We start from the raw sequence: 15,101 nt of genomic DNA, 5'->3' as shown, positions 1-15,101 counted from the left end.
TGTTGCAGGAACTTCTGGCATTTTCAGATGGACCAGTACTCTGTCCAGTGTGGTGTATCCTCAGGACACCATATGGTTGCCATCACATAACTGAATCAATAGTGAAATTATACAGCCATTTCCTCTACAAATTTGTAAACTTTCATGCACGTCCTCTTTGAACTGACAGAGAAAACCAGAAACAGATACGCCAGGACCTGATTCTCATTTACACCGTGATCTGTGCTGTGTGCTTTGCAGTGTAGGGACCTGCTGTGGTAAATGAGAATCATCCCTTAGGCCATGAGTGCATTGCAGTAAGTTCTCTTCCCAGGAGAACAGCCTCTTCTTGTGTCCAGAAGGCTGCTGAAGTTCAGCCCTGGCTGTCTTAAGAATGAAGCTCTGGCTTCACAGGTACTGTTTCCCAGTCAGGAGTCACATGCCAAAGGCTGCAGTACTGCTCAGTGTGGGTTCGGTGTCCTCTGTAGGAGACAAGGACAGAAACAGCTCTGGCAAGAACCAGACAGCCTGAAACAATTATTTTGAAATTTTCGAAAAGTGTGAAATTTGTGGTTTGTGAAAGAAAAGCTGGTTCATTAGCTCTGTCAGCCAAGGGTTTTAGAAAGTCCAGCTTCTCAGAGGACTGTACAGGGCAGTCTCTGAAGTTGCATGCAGCTTTTTGGGCCTGTAAAAGCACATTTTTGTTTCGCACTCTGTATGGCTGAAAGCATACCTCTAAAGAACATCCAGTGTGATCTCGTTGACCTGAAATCCCTGAAGATGTTCAGAAAAGTAGGCTTGAAAAACAATGCATGGATTTGATGGACAATGTTTTATGGTCAAAAAAACACCTGCTTTCAATCTGCTTCATCTTGAGATCACTAGGTGTGGTCAGATAGTTAATAGATAAGTTTTTAAGATGTCAGGACATGTCGAACACTACCAAAAGTAGTGCTGTTAAAGAAAAATGGACCCCCAGCAGCTTTGGGAACCTGCCAGCACTTCAGTGGCTTGTAGGAAGCTTCTCAGCCTGTATCAGCAGAGGTTGTAATGTGGTCGTAGAATCAGAGCATGGAAAGACTGAGGCATGATTCCCTGTGAGACCTCTTAGTCATAAACAGAGATGAAAAAATGCCAGCTGCAGTGTATGTTTACTGTAAGAAGTCTTCTGAAGCTGCCTGAACAGAGTAGCCTTTGGCATGCCAAGGCGCCTGGCTCTATTTGCCCTTTCTGCTCTGGCAACTCTCTTTGTTAGTTGCAATATTCTAGTACATAGCTGGTTTCCAAGGCAATGGTAAAGATCAAATCTCCTCATCAGGGCAAATTACGAGAACAGCACATTGAGGTTTTCTTTTGGTCTTTTAATCCAATCTCCTTGGAGCTTTTATTCCTGTAAAGTAACAAATGTCACTTATTTTCAAAAAAATTATCCTTAGTTCATCAGAGATTAATCTCTTAATGAAGAGAAGGGGTCGTTCAGAAACCCCGATGAAGTCTTTGTGAGAAGTGAGATAGGGCCTGTCTTGCAGGAGTGGATCACATCTGTACTTTGGTAGGTACCTGCTCCAAAACACTGGGAAGGGTCAGAGGCATGGCTTGCCCTTCAGTAGCATGACAAACAATGTTCACTTAGGCAGATGTGCTAAATACACTGTAACAAAGCCCATTTAAATCCAGTTACATCAGTTATTTTCCGATAGGCAATGCTGTTGCTCAAGACACTAGAAAAGGATTTTGAAAAATACTTATCCATACCCTAAGCACAACAGCTCAACAAAGAAGGATCTAAGAAAATTGATTTGACAGATAAGTAACCTCAGGGATAGGAGGAAAGACAGCTCATGCTGAGAGTGCAGAGCCTTGGTGGGCTTGGAAATCCGTTCCTTTGTGTCCTGTGCCACTCGGGTATCCCTCAAATGCATACACATCTCTAAACATTCCCCATAGCACTGGTAATATTTTCCTTCAGTACGTGCTGCAAGGATGTTTAATGAAAATTCATGGTATGCAGTGATGATGTTTTGTTTATGTCCTTTAACTGTGAGAGTTAGAAACAATTATTTTTCTGAAATGAAAGCTAAGATAGCCAAAAGTTGCCTAGAGGGGACTTTGAGAACAATCCACGTATTCTGAGATTCAGGCTGAAGCTGAGCAGCCACTTTTGGAATATTCTAGCACAGCGGAACAGGATTTCAATTGCCAGTTGACTGTGAGGGTTAGAGACACACAAGGCTCCAAAGCTTAATCCCTGTTAGAGCCCTGACAACAGTGATTTTTTGTAAGCCCTTAAAATCTTTATTGCAGTTCTATGTTGTGTTGAGTCCAGAAGCAGAGCAGCAGGCACTGAATTAGCCAGCAGAGTAAAAAGATTCAGTGAGGAAATTAATTTTATAGGGGTGCCTAATTTTCAAGTGCTTACAACTCTGGATAAGTATGTTCTAGTAATATTGTGTCCTGAATGTTTTGTGGTGGCAAGGACGCAATAAATATGATAATTAAGCACAAGTTTAATAAGTAACAGCTTCAGATCTTATCCCCAGGAAAATATGTTTCTGTATCTCAAAATACTAAATTAAGGTAATGTGTTTGTGGCTGGATTTTTAGTATCTCTGTATTAGTCTATCTGTCCATCTCATCTAGCTTCAATATCACTGAACTGTAGAGATGATCAAAAGCAAAATGAGAATGCTGAAGCTAGGGTCCCATTTGAAATATTGTCTTTCCAGGCTGATATTTTTCCAGTCGTTCTGCCAGCAGTCTCAGGTCTGTATTGTGCATTTAAATTGTCATCTCATCTAAGTGCAAATCTTGGCCCAAGCTGAGGCCATCTGTTGTTGGGTAATAGTTGCAATTTATTCTGCCTCTGGTTGACATTTGTGCTCATGGACCAGATGCTGACTTGCAAGGTTTGCTTTTATTCATTTTCAGTTTTGTACCATGTGTTAATATCACAAGCAGCACTTTAATTTTAGAAATTTTTTTGTCTAGTATTTAAAATTAGGGATGAGTAATAGCATCACACACCCCTCTGGGATGCAATTCAGCGTATTTCAGAACAGGATAGGACAGGAGAAAATATTTTTACATTTCAGAAATGCATTCAAACAATGTTACTGTATGTCTAATTTCTTCCTAATCACTAGTCCATACACTCATTTATGTTGCATATGAATAGTTACGTATTGCTTTCCAATAAAAGTTATGGACAATTTGAAGACTTGTGGGCTCAAGAATGTTGTACGTAGCTAAATAGTAGGCAAAATATTTATGATACTCTGCAGCATACCCGCTGTTACCTTTGCTTTCAATGTAGAATGAGGGTAGTTATGAAACTTTGCAAGTTAAGACTGATTGTCAGAGGGATACTCCTGCATGTAAAAGGTAAAGATTAATAGGGAGATGGATAAATTTCCCTAATTTCAAATTTTAAAAAATGGATCTTTGTAGTAGAGATCGGCAGTGTCCAGCTTCTAGACAATGTGTGCCTCTTGCACATTAGCTCCTGGTAGCCGTTTGGATGTAGAGCTGATGGGCTTTTTGTATGTCTGTCTTCTCCAAAGTTGGTATTGGAACACTGAGGAGCTGTGCAGCAACTCCAAAGCACATCTGGATATACAAATGCAAGTGGAAATTACTTCATTGTCTCACTATCTGCTGTTGGAGTAGAAGGTTCTGGGCCTTCACTCTCACACTGTTCAAACTGCTCTGGTAAAACAGAGGAGTAGCAGGTGAATTGATACATGAACGTACCACTTCACTGTGTAGTTTTGGGAGACATTTCAGAGTCTGGAAACTAATGGGAAGTTAATTCTAATGTGTTGGGTAACAGAGCACCTTCATCAACAATGGTTCCCTATGCGCTTTGTTTCAGATCTGGTGAGTTGGTCTTGTCAGGTTGTGTGTGGAGGGATTACCAGTAACAGCGCACAGAGAATAGGTATCTTATCAGTTTCTTTTGCTAACAGGATTTTGTGTGGCTGAGCAGGATGTGCTGGGCCTGCCATGATCTGTGTTAAAAAAGTTCACTTCACTAGGTTAGACTGGATTATAATATTGGCATTTTATGTGTCTGTCCTCCTTCTTGTATTCCTTTGGTTTTGAATGTCAGTAACTGTGGGCTAGAAAACAATGCTACTTTTGTTTCTCTGAGGCAGGGAAAGAAGACTGTCTGGGTGGGATTCATTAAATACAGCTTGAGGTGTTTGGATGTTGGTTGACCAGTCTGAACTAGACTGTTCTTATGAGTCACTGAACAGCAGCAGCAGACTCCTCTGAAGCTCATGTTCTCTCTAGTGCTGTCTTGGTGTAAAGCAAAATACCTGCTGGAGTTGCCCACTTCAATTGACTGCTCTAGCAGAAAATTACTTGCTGTTTTTGTTAAAGTCAGAATTATGAAGACAGAGAACAGATAGTTGTGGACTGCTTGTTTCTTCTTTGCAGCTCTTGAATTGTCATTCTCAGAAGTCTAAAATTAGTTGAGATTAAATCTAACTTCTGTTATTTAAAAAAAAAAAATAAAAAAGGCTTCTAGGTGAGGTAGAACTAAGCTGAATTTTACATCTTACTTTCAATGCAGGGTTTAGAATAAAGTCTTGTTTTCCAGCAAATCAATTTGGTGGAATCTGAACCTGCCCAGCAGCATTGATGAATAGTTTGGCTGCATTGTAGTCATGGAAATACAATTCGTGCAAAGTCAGTCTGAGCCAAGTCTTTTAATTTAACCATGATGTAGGAGATGCAGAGCTTGTAAAGGCCAAGTCTGAGGTGTTTGCACTGTCTCTGTAGTTACCATAGGACTCTTATGAGAAGTTGCTACTGCCAGTCTCTGTCCTGTGGACTACAAAAAGAGGCTCATAGGATCACCGAAATGGGTAGAGAAAACCTCTGCAGCGCCTAGCCCAGCTTTCTCTGTGAAGTGGAACTGTTGCTGACAGTAGATAGGGACAGCCATGGCTTTGTATAGCTGGGTCTTGGAAACCTCCAAAATCCCCTAGCTCTGTGCTGACTTTTTCCAGGATTGCACCATGCTCTGCATGAAAAACTGTTTCTGAATGTCCAACCTGAACCTCCCATGGTGCAGCCAAGAAAGGGAATTGTGCAGGAGGTACTGGAGGAATTTTCCTTATTTCATTGCTATCCAGAGATTTCTGTCATGACACTGATGTTTATTTCTGTAGAGGGTCTCCAATTGTAAAGTTTTTGTGATAGTTCTTAATACAATTTATACATACAGTAAATAAAGTGCTGTTATAAGCAAAACTAAGCCAGCATCAATTAGTGTACCAACATTCAGATATGCTGGCAAAAAATAATAGTTACTTGTAATGATTCAAAGGTCATCATCATTGCAGTATTTGTGTTTTGCTAGGTTATAATGTTATGGACTCTCAGAAGTATTGAAAAAGAGAAAAAAACCCCAACAGGATAAGCATTTTTAAAGCGATGTTAAAAATAGTCGTCAAATCATGACAAGGACATTGTTACAAAATCTAGTTTTAATGGGCATCTCACCTTTGGCCTGTTCCCTTGGGAACACTGAATTTCAAGAACAGTTTTTCTGTAAAGTTCATTGCCTAACTGAGTGTTGTCTTAATGTCAGTGGTTCAAAAATTAAATGGGAATTACATATGTGGTCTGAGAATTATAGCAGAGTGGTTTTATAATTTTGGTACCAAGATGTTTTTAATTACAGTCATTTATTGGAGTAATGTTTTCTGCTTATGGTCAGTCCTTTGTTATTCTGGGGGATTTTTTGTGGGAAAAAGAAAGAGTGATATTTCTGCAATGTATCTACAGAATATTTTGGTATATTTAACACCTATTTTTGTGTGTAACTCAGTTCCCTGAATCTTAGACATAACGATATAGTGTTTAGATATTAAAATGGAGAAATTACAGTCACCTTGACATTAAGATGTTAACAGCAGTGTCCTGGAGGAAGTCTTAATTCGGTCTGCCAAAAAGACAACCTTGGCTAAAACCATGAGTTGTTTGTGTGCTCGGTTTTTGCCCTTAAGCAGGGAGCCGAAAAGCTGCATGTGAAGTTTCCAAGTCCTGGGTTTGTAAACTACCATGGGAGTTTTACAAATGGGAAAGCACAGAACGAGATGGGGGCATCAAACCTGCTTCTGCTTTTTAACCATGTGAGATAGGTGCTGACTCTTGAAAAGTGAAAGGCAGATGTCGGGATCTGGTTTTAGGATAGTTGCAAAAACTTCTTAATCGGCTGGTTTCCATGTGTTTGACACGGTGGCACCTGCCAGCTCTTGTTCTTCTCAGAGACACTGGGAGTGAATTTGGCATTGCTGGGATTGGGAGAGAGGCAAACGAAGGGGCTAGGAAAATAAACCGTTCCATTAATTCTTTGGGACCTGGAAAAGATGCTTAATGATTGGAAGGGTTTTGTTTCACTTAAAGCGTGAGTTAGAAATTTAAACTCAATTTGTCAATTATATAAACACAGTCTTTTGTTCCTAATTACTAAGAGGGAGCGAATATACTTCCCTCACAACACCCACTGTGTACTGAGATGGTGCAGTGAAGCAACCTTCTGTCAGGGAAGCTAAGCTTTAAAGGGCATGGGAAGCTTCCCTCGTCCTTAGTAGCCTTTCTTCGGTCCATCCAGATCAGCATAGCACAGCAATATAGGAGATGCTTGGACTGGCGCTTTATGTTATGTTACTTCTGTTGATAAGGGAAGAACCATATTTCTCCAGGCTGCAAGTTGAACAGTTTGACTTCAGCAACAGAAAAAAAAAAAAAGGCTGCATTTTTCCTTGCAAGTCAGGTCTATATCCAGAGAGTCTCCTGCAGATGCAGCTTCCACTGCTAAAACTCAGGGTAGTTAGTTTTATCACTGCTGTTGTACAGCAGTACCCAGCCACCTCACAGTTGAGATAAGCTACTAAAGCACAGTTTTGCCATCAAACTTCCCTGGTAGGTTTTGTCAGCAGAGCTCACAATTCACACCCTGTCACAACCCTGTCTGATACAGTCCTACTGCATGAGGCATGTGGTGTAGGGCTTGACATAGGTATAGCAAGATGGCATTTATTTATAAAGCAGACAGCACTGCAAGTAGAGGCTCTAATTCAGCAAAGCCTATAACCACATGTTTAAATATCACTGAAGTCAAGTTAAATTACTTTAATCATATACATAAGTACTCTGTTGAATGAGGGCCTAATAGTAGTTTCCATCTCTTTCCACATGATCAAGGCTTTTTCATATTCTGCTGCATGCGATAGGGATTTCTTCTTAGTTACACAGCATGAGCAACTGCTGTGACTCTTGGAAGACTCCCTCAACAATTTGAATTTGCTAAGCTGTCATAAATAGTTTTATATGGAATGCCTCTAAGATAGAATGGAAAGGAATTTTCCCAGCTCTGTACTTCCAGGGTAGATTTAACACATCTTTTCCCATGTTTTCCAGGACCACCTGTTATTGCCAGCCACCACACATAACAAGACCAGAAGACCAAAGATGTCTATAGTGTTGCCAGCTGTAAACATCAATGGTAAGTCCAAAATATGAAAGAGAACGATAGGAAAATAATTTCAAAGAGATGTGACTGACTCGTATGTGGAAACCAAATTTAGACTAAATGTCTGTAGTTACAGCTTTGAAAAAGAAGACAGACTGGTCATTACTGGGCCTTAGTTGCCAGGGTCCCTGCTGGAGCTCGAGTGCTGGTAAATCACCAGTGCCTGGTCACCAAGACTGTAACGAGTGGCTGCATGACTTGGCCAGCAGTTCTGCAGTATCTCATTCTAGCTCCTTTAAGGAGCTAGTGATTTATACACAATCTCAGTGATCTATACACAGCTGATTAAGGGTTACTTGACTGTGTTCTATCTTCTCTAACTTGGTGGCTACAAAGATCACATCGAGTGTGGAGACTCTCCTCATCCTCTCGTTTGGGTTCATCCTGTGTCTGCTTAGCAGGCCAAATTCCTTGGCCTTACTGGCTTATTAGGATGCCGACTGCCTTCCGTCAGCTTTCTCAGCTGTTGACCACTCTGTTATACAACACTCAGTGTGAGTGGGACCTCTCAGCACGGCTTGGTCAGGATTAATAACAATCATGTTACAGTGCTGCAGGACAGCAGAGAAAACAGCTTTGCAGTAGGGGCACGGGCTTATCAGCAAAGAGAAATGCTCTTGATATGCGTTTTAGTCCCACATGAGAGACATGACCTGAATAAATGTATTATTAATTCATGTGTTGAGGAACTGCCAAGTTAGGACATATTTGGGGCACAGGGTCACTCTCACAGTCATCAAACACATCGTGATCCCTGTAACAGTATAAACTTTACTTTCTGAATATCTGTGCACGTAGTGCTTTTAGAAAACTTACGTGTTTAACAGTACAAGTAAATTGTAAATGCAAATGTTATTGTTAAATTCAGGCATGCCGAAGACATTATTTTATGATGCAGATTTCCATAAACAAAGGAAAAAAAAATCAGTTTAGGCTTTCAACATTTTGATAATTACATTTTCCCATGCTGTACAGTAAGTTCAGTGTGATAGTCTGTAACCAGCTATCTTAGAGGAATATTTATTAGATGTATCAGTATTATTTTTGGCATTTATCTGCCTGAAACTCCCTTTTCATGTCCATTACAAAAATCCTTTTCTGGCTGAGCTGTGAATTATCACGTGCAAATGGGCACTTTATCACTTGAAGAACAAACACTATTTCTAAATCACAAAGTATTTCTTCTTAACATCTTACTGAGTCTTGTTTTACTTGAAATAACTTTTCAGTTGTTGGAGTAAATATATTTTGGAAAATACACATCAGAAGCCAGTGACATATCTTATCCTTGATTTATAATGAAACATTGTGAAATTATAGTTACTTGGGTTCTTTGGGAATTTTCTTCAGAACATCATCATAATCCAGGAAATAAAAAAAAATGTCCAGGCATTTGGGCAGAGATGTTGAAACAGATGAAACACAAGGATAGCATTAAGTAAACAATGACATCAAACACTGCTTTGTCTGTGACACTCAGCCAGGTATTAGGAAAAAAATTACAAGGTACACAAGAGGTATTAGGTAACTTGGCTTGATTTTGAATTTGATTAGTAGTAGGTTACCTGGAGGAGACAATTCCCTAAAAAGTTCTGCCTGGAGAAGGTCCCATTTCTTTCCTTTCAGAACATTGCTCCTCCACCCTGTTCAGCCTCCTCCATGGGGAGTGAGCATGTCCTGAGCAAGCATCTGGAAGCTAACTGACAACAAAGCTTTCCTCCCAGCTGTCTGCTGTTCTTTGAAGCCCACCTTAATTCTTTGTCCACCTGCGGAGAGCTGGCTGCTAGAAGAGGACGGGTCTCCCTGGGAGGATTTGGCAAAACTTTCAATGAGAGAACTTGTTCCCTCCTGCCTTTTCTTATGCCTCGGCCAGATCTTTGAGGAAGAACGGAAACCTTTTCCACTGCCACCTACTTGCCCTTCCTTTTTGTTGCCACAACCCTGGCAGAGGAGATGAAGGGAATGCAAGTGAATGTCCTTTTCTTTGAAACTTTTTTGGAACTTCATCACTTGCTTTCATCTTTGGGATCTTTATTTGTCTGTGTACTAAAGTTTACCCATGACACTGTTTCTAAACATAAAACAGCTTACAGTTCAGTCGAGAACCCTTTGAACTGCTTGGATAGTCTTTCCCAGCAGAACTGTCTGATCGCACTTTGATTGCTTGAGTGCCTTCTGAGCTCAGCTAGAGACTCTGCCTATAACTGGCTTGAGCTGTTCCCACCACCGCTGCAGGGACAAAGGACAGGTACGGACAAAGATTAGGAAGCAAAAAGAGTTGTCAGTTGCTGTCATACATGACTCTGCATGGATGTTAATGATATGGCTCTGCAAGACTGGTCTGGCAGTTCTCACCAGTGTACAAAGCAGAATCAAGTTTATAGTTTGAAGAGTTTATATCTTCAAAAGAAACAGGGAAGAGTTGGGATAAGTCCAGATAGTGGCAGTCCTAGTGCTTTGCAGATAATGGCAAATCTCAACAGAAAATTTTGTAGTAGACAGGTGTGTGTATGTGAGCATGTATGTGTTCAATAAGATGGAAGTTTGAGAACAATTTTGTACTAACCAATAATAGTACATTACTAATTTTCAAGACAAAAGCTTGATAAAAGCTGTTCGGTTGCTGTACGTTGGAGAAGAGTGAAAATGGCCATTACCTTGCAACTTTCTCCTATGTGCTGCTTCTGGTCAGCCTGAGTTGACTGTGAATCATACTAATGTGAGCATGAGGATAAGCCAGAAAAATCCCCATTGAGGCCTTATGCACAGGTGCACAGAAATAGGTTTAAATATTTGTCCTGGGTTCAGCTATAGCAGTCATTTTTCTCCTGCTTAGTAGCTGGTGCAGTGCTGTGTTTTTTAACTTTCAGCCTGGGAACAACGCTGATAACACCGATGTTTTTAGTTGTTGCTAAGTAACGTTTATTCCAACCAAGGACTTTCTCAGTCTCATGCTTTGCCAGGGAGGAGGGGAAGCCGGGAGGAAGCAGAGACAGGACACCTGACCCAAACTAGCCAGAGGGGTATTCCATACCACAGCACGTCATGCCCAGTATATAAACCGGGGGGAGTTACCCGGAAGGCCCAGATCACTGCTCGGGTCGGGCTGGGTATCGGTCGGCGGGTGGTGAGCAATTGTATCCTCTCCCCTTGTTATTTCACTAATCGTTATTATCATTGGTGGTAGCAGTAGTGGTTTTGTGTTATACCTTAGTTGCGGGACTGCTCTTATCTCAACCCGTGGGAGTTACATTCTTCCCATTCTCCTCCCCATCCCTCCGGGAGCGGGGGGAGGAAGAAGGGGGGGGGAGGAGTGAGCGAGCGGCTGTGTGGTTCTGAGTTACCGGCTGGGCTCAAACCACGACAATATTAAATATATTTAATGTGATAACATGTTAAATATGTTAAGTGTGATTTTTTTTTTTTTTTTTTTTAAGAATAATTACTTGTTACACATTGGTATGTGTTAATCCTCTCCCTTTTACCCTCTTTTCCTTCTTCCACACCCTCTTCCAAGCCTCTTTCAAGCTTGCTGGGCCGCCTACCCCCTGCCAGTTGACAGCCAGTACTTGCTGTCAGCTCTTCCATTTCCGCCTCCTCTGATGCCCTCCCAGCCCTTTACCCTTCTCCCATTCCCCTGCTGGCTGCTGTCCCTTGGTACAACTCTCCACTTGGCCCCTGCAGCCACCCATGCCCATGTTTTGGGCTGCCTCTGCCCAACAACAAAGCCCCAGCATTTGTGGACACAAAGTGGCACTCACAGAAAATCTACCTAATAGTACCTAAGGACCTTAGGGTTGGTGAGCCTGGAGAGAAAAAAGCAGAACTGGGCAGTCCTGGTTGCACCATACATGGTTTTGGAGGCACCATTGGTGTGCCTTTACTGAGAACTTCTTCCAGGAAGAAATATCTTGCAGTTTCTCATGGGAATGAAAGCCAACTGCAATTTACAGTTAAACTCCAGCTTTTGTTTTTAAGCAAGTCATGTTTGTTATGCTGGATTGCAGCTATTATTTTAGAAATCTAACTATGCACTTGAGACCAGTTAAGTCTCCAGTAGATTTCATTCCTAAATTTGCTTTTATTGTAATTCAGAGTTTTGTTGGCTCATTACTCCAATTCCAAATTGACATATAGGCATTGCTTTTCTTGAAGTTTAACTGAAAACATCTGCCATTAGCCTTCTATTTACTTAACTGCTGTAAAAAATGCTGTTATATGTAAAAAATGGGTTATAACATCAATCTTTGTATCAAAATAATCTACAGAGTACAGTACAGCTAAGCCAATCTTCTTACCCCAAGCACAAGCCTTTTGTCTCTGCAGAATGCCTGCAGCTTTACAACACAGCACACGCCACCAGTAGTCCTCTCCTTGCAGCACACAGAAGTGAGAACGTATGTACAGTCCTTCAGTTTAGGAGATAACATTCAACGTTTAGCTCAAGAAGCCACTTTCATTAATAGATTTCTCCCTAGGATTAGGTTAGGTACTCTCGCAGCATGCATTTCTTCCTGGTAGGAGCAGCTGTAAACGTCTGTGCAGGTGTGTACTCACCATGAGTTTTGGTGCCCTAAGCAGCAGCACAAAGACAAAAAAGTCCTTTTTCATTCTTAGGATCCCTGTGCAGAACAACTCCCCATATGTGAAAATCCTTCCATCATTTGCTCTCATTTGAGGGATGGTGTCTGCACAACAGTGAAAGGCCTGATGAGAAAGCCCCTGGTGAGATCCAAGGCTCATTATCTGGGAATTGGCAGCCATGACAGAGTTTTGAATTTTTTACAAATATTCTGGATAGGTCGTTGGTCTAATGTCACACAAATGGGACTTCAGTCTGCCTTTGACATAGCTGTTTGTGTGCCTGACCCTCTATAACTTGTATGTTTCTGATTGCTAAAGGAGTCCTGTTGTCTTAAAGGTTGCTTTTTGTCACGAAACACAACACTGAAATAGTCTCCTAGAGGCAAAAATGAACTGTGAACAAGATGGTGAGTTGTGCAAAGTTCATGTGCTCTGTTGCATTGGCCAGCCCCTGATCGCGACCGCTTCCCTCAGCCTTCCTTGCTAGCATCCACCATCATACTGATGTAACAGGCTTCAGAAGTGCTGTGAAATAATACACATTCTAAGTAAAAAGGTCAATAACAAATCTAGTGGTAAGGCTTTTTGATCAAAACTGGAGCGATTTCTGCCATCAAGCATGATGATTATTTGCATGCAGTTACAAAGAATCATCTTTCAATGGACAGCTTTGTGTAAGCCACTCACAGATGTCCAAGGCTGGTGGCAAGCTGTGAAAAATCCATAAGGCAAACAGAACCCACACAGGCTGAGAAGGAAAATAAAAACAAAAGCTCTTTGGGAAGTAACAATGTTCTGTAAGTTCCCATGTCTTGGGGTTGAACAAATAAAGTCTCCAACTTCCTCTGCCTTTCAAGGTCAAGCAAACAAAAGATGCCATTTCCATCTTTTGGAGCAAGAAGCAGAATTCCCAGTCAGTCGTTGAATGAGGAAGGTCTAAAACCATACATACCATTTTATGGCAGAGGACTTCCCTGGAGGTTACTGCTTAACATTTGGGTAGCCTGCTCTCTCACTTCGCATAGCTTCAGAATGGTTTCCAGGAGGCTAATGGCCCCAGCTATCTCTACCTGTTGCTGGTTCACAGAATCACAGAATAGCTTGGGTTGGAAAGGACCTTAAAAATCATCTTGTTCCAACCCCCCACCACGGGCAGTTCATTCTTCTCGTCCTGCTTAGATGCCAAGTCTTAGTCCCTGTGGCTCCCTCTCACAGCTGCTGTGCTTGGCCCCAGGCTGAGAAGCTCATGCCACTCTAATTGGTACAGAGGACTCATCTCCTGGCTACACAAGCATGATCTATAGAGATACTTCTCTCACTGTTCCTGCTTTTATATCTGGATTTAGCAGAAATCATTGAGAACTCAGCAACTTATAAGCTATAGTGTATAAGCAGAAGGCTCTGAAAGTTGTGTATGTAGGATTACAACCTATTTGTGAGATGAAAGAACAGTGGCTGCTAAGTTTTTTAGGGAGGTTGCTGAGAAACCTTCAAAGCATCAAGACCTAAACCAGGATGTAGGAAAATATATCTAAGAATGTCTACGTGCTGTAAGTCTACAGCCCATTTTGAAAATGCCACCCTTCTGCTTCTTGAGCTGCCAGTTGAGGAATAACAGTAGTTTGGTGAAGCCTGACCAGGGAAAAATCAAAGCCGTGGTTAGCTGTCAGTTAGACCTCATTGCAACAGCTTGTTACTGAGCCTGCACTAAGAGACAGGAGGAGTCTGCTATGCCCTCTATGCAGTCGTGGACAAGCAGCACTTCAAGTTACTGTGGTTCTGCTGTAATTAGGGGTGGTTTGTTAATGTCACAGATGTACTTCAGCTCTCGTGCTCATGCAAAGCTGTGCTGTAGAGATCAGGATTGAAATCATGGCATAACATACTTTATCAAGAAATTTTAATGACAGATTTTAGTCATATTGTAAGATGCTGCTCTTCTCACTCCTGTTCTCTTTTAAAAATGATGTAAAAGCACAGTTTATCGAAACAGAATACCCCCCCAACTTTCCTACATTTCTTTGAACATCGAAATTGATCATTGCCTAGATGCAGTCTTAAATAGATATTTTCCATGTATTTTGTTGTCTTTGAGAGACTTTGCTCTCCGCAGCCATTGTCCGTTAATATATGTTGTCTTTGACAGGAAGGAGAAGATTAAATTACACAAAAAAGCATGAAAGAAATCATTCAAGAATCTGCGCACAAAAGTAATGGAATCTGTGTCACTTGAGTTCATGTTTATTTAGTTAGACAGGAAACGATCAAGAAATGAAATCATAAAGGCTTATTCCCCAGTGACTTTTCATAACGAGCTGTTTACCTAAATTGCTAAATGAGCAACCTATTTTTATGTATTCAAAAGAACAGGAAGATGATTTCAGAGGATCTTCTGTGCCTTTTTGTCCCTTCATTAGTACAAAAAATAGTATCTGTTGGGTTTTGCGTGGTAGAGCAGGCCAAGCCCCAGTGTGACTGCTCTTGCCTGTATAGACAGGATAAATGCTACAGATGGCATTTTCTTGGGAACACACTGTTCATTAAGGGGGTAGAGAATGAGTCATAAATTAATTGGACTTTTTGTACTTAGTGTTTCCAACACCAGTGTCAAGTTATTACACCAGATTGTTTTTTCCATATGAAAGACACACTTCTATAAAATCCACAAAATAGAAGAAGAAAGAAACCCATGGCATTAGCTGCCAGTATGGACTTACAGAAGGAACCAGATTCAGTTTAGAACTGAACATCTATGTGTCTCGCTGCAGAGACCCTGTCTTCTAGACATTCATTAGCCCTAGATGCTGACACTGCTCTGTAGGTACGCTCTCCCATCAAGCTTCACAGAGAGCACTGTGCCGAGAGCTGTGCTGCAAAGCAAAGAGAAAATATTCATCCCCATCTGTGAGGTTACCGTCACCGTCACTGCTGCATGGAACTGTTTGTGCAGCATATCGTAATTCTAACCTGGAGCCCAGCTGATCTGCCTTAG

At 41.3% G+C, this 15,101-nt stretch overlaps 1 protein-coding gene across 3 annotated transcripts in view; it reads left to right on the top strand.

Annotated features, from left to right (window-relative positions):
• ATF6 (activating transcription factor 6) overlaps nt 1-15,101 on the top strand; it is an 80,257-nt gene that overhangs the window by 52,566 nt on the left and 12,590 nt on the right. For all 3 annotated transcript variants that reach the window (XM_030496564.1, XM_030496563.1, XM_030496562.1), the window contains one exon: nt 7,414-7,498. In XM_030496564.1, the coding sequence (XP_030352424.1) occupies nt 7,414-7,498 (85 nt within the window). The remainder of the gene's footprint in view (nt 1-7,413; nt 7,499-15,101) is intronic.

Source organism: Strigops habroptila, chromosome 8, assembly GCF_004027225.2.
Source record: "Strigops habroptila isolate Jane chromosome 8, bStrHab1.2.pri, whole genome shotgun sequence".
NCBI classification, from domain to species: Eukaryota; Metazoa; Chordata; class Aves; order Psittaciformes; family Psittacidae; genus Strigops; species Strigops habroptila.
This window is presented reverse-complemented; position numbering and strand designations above follow the sequence as displayed.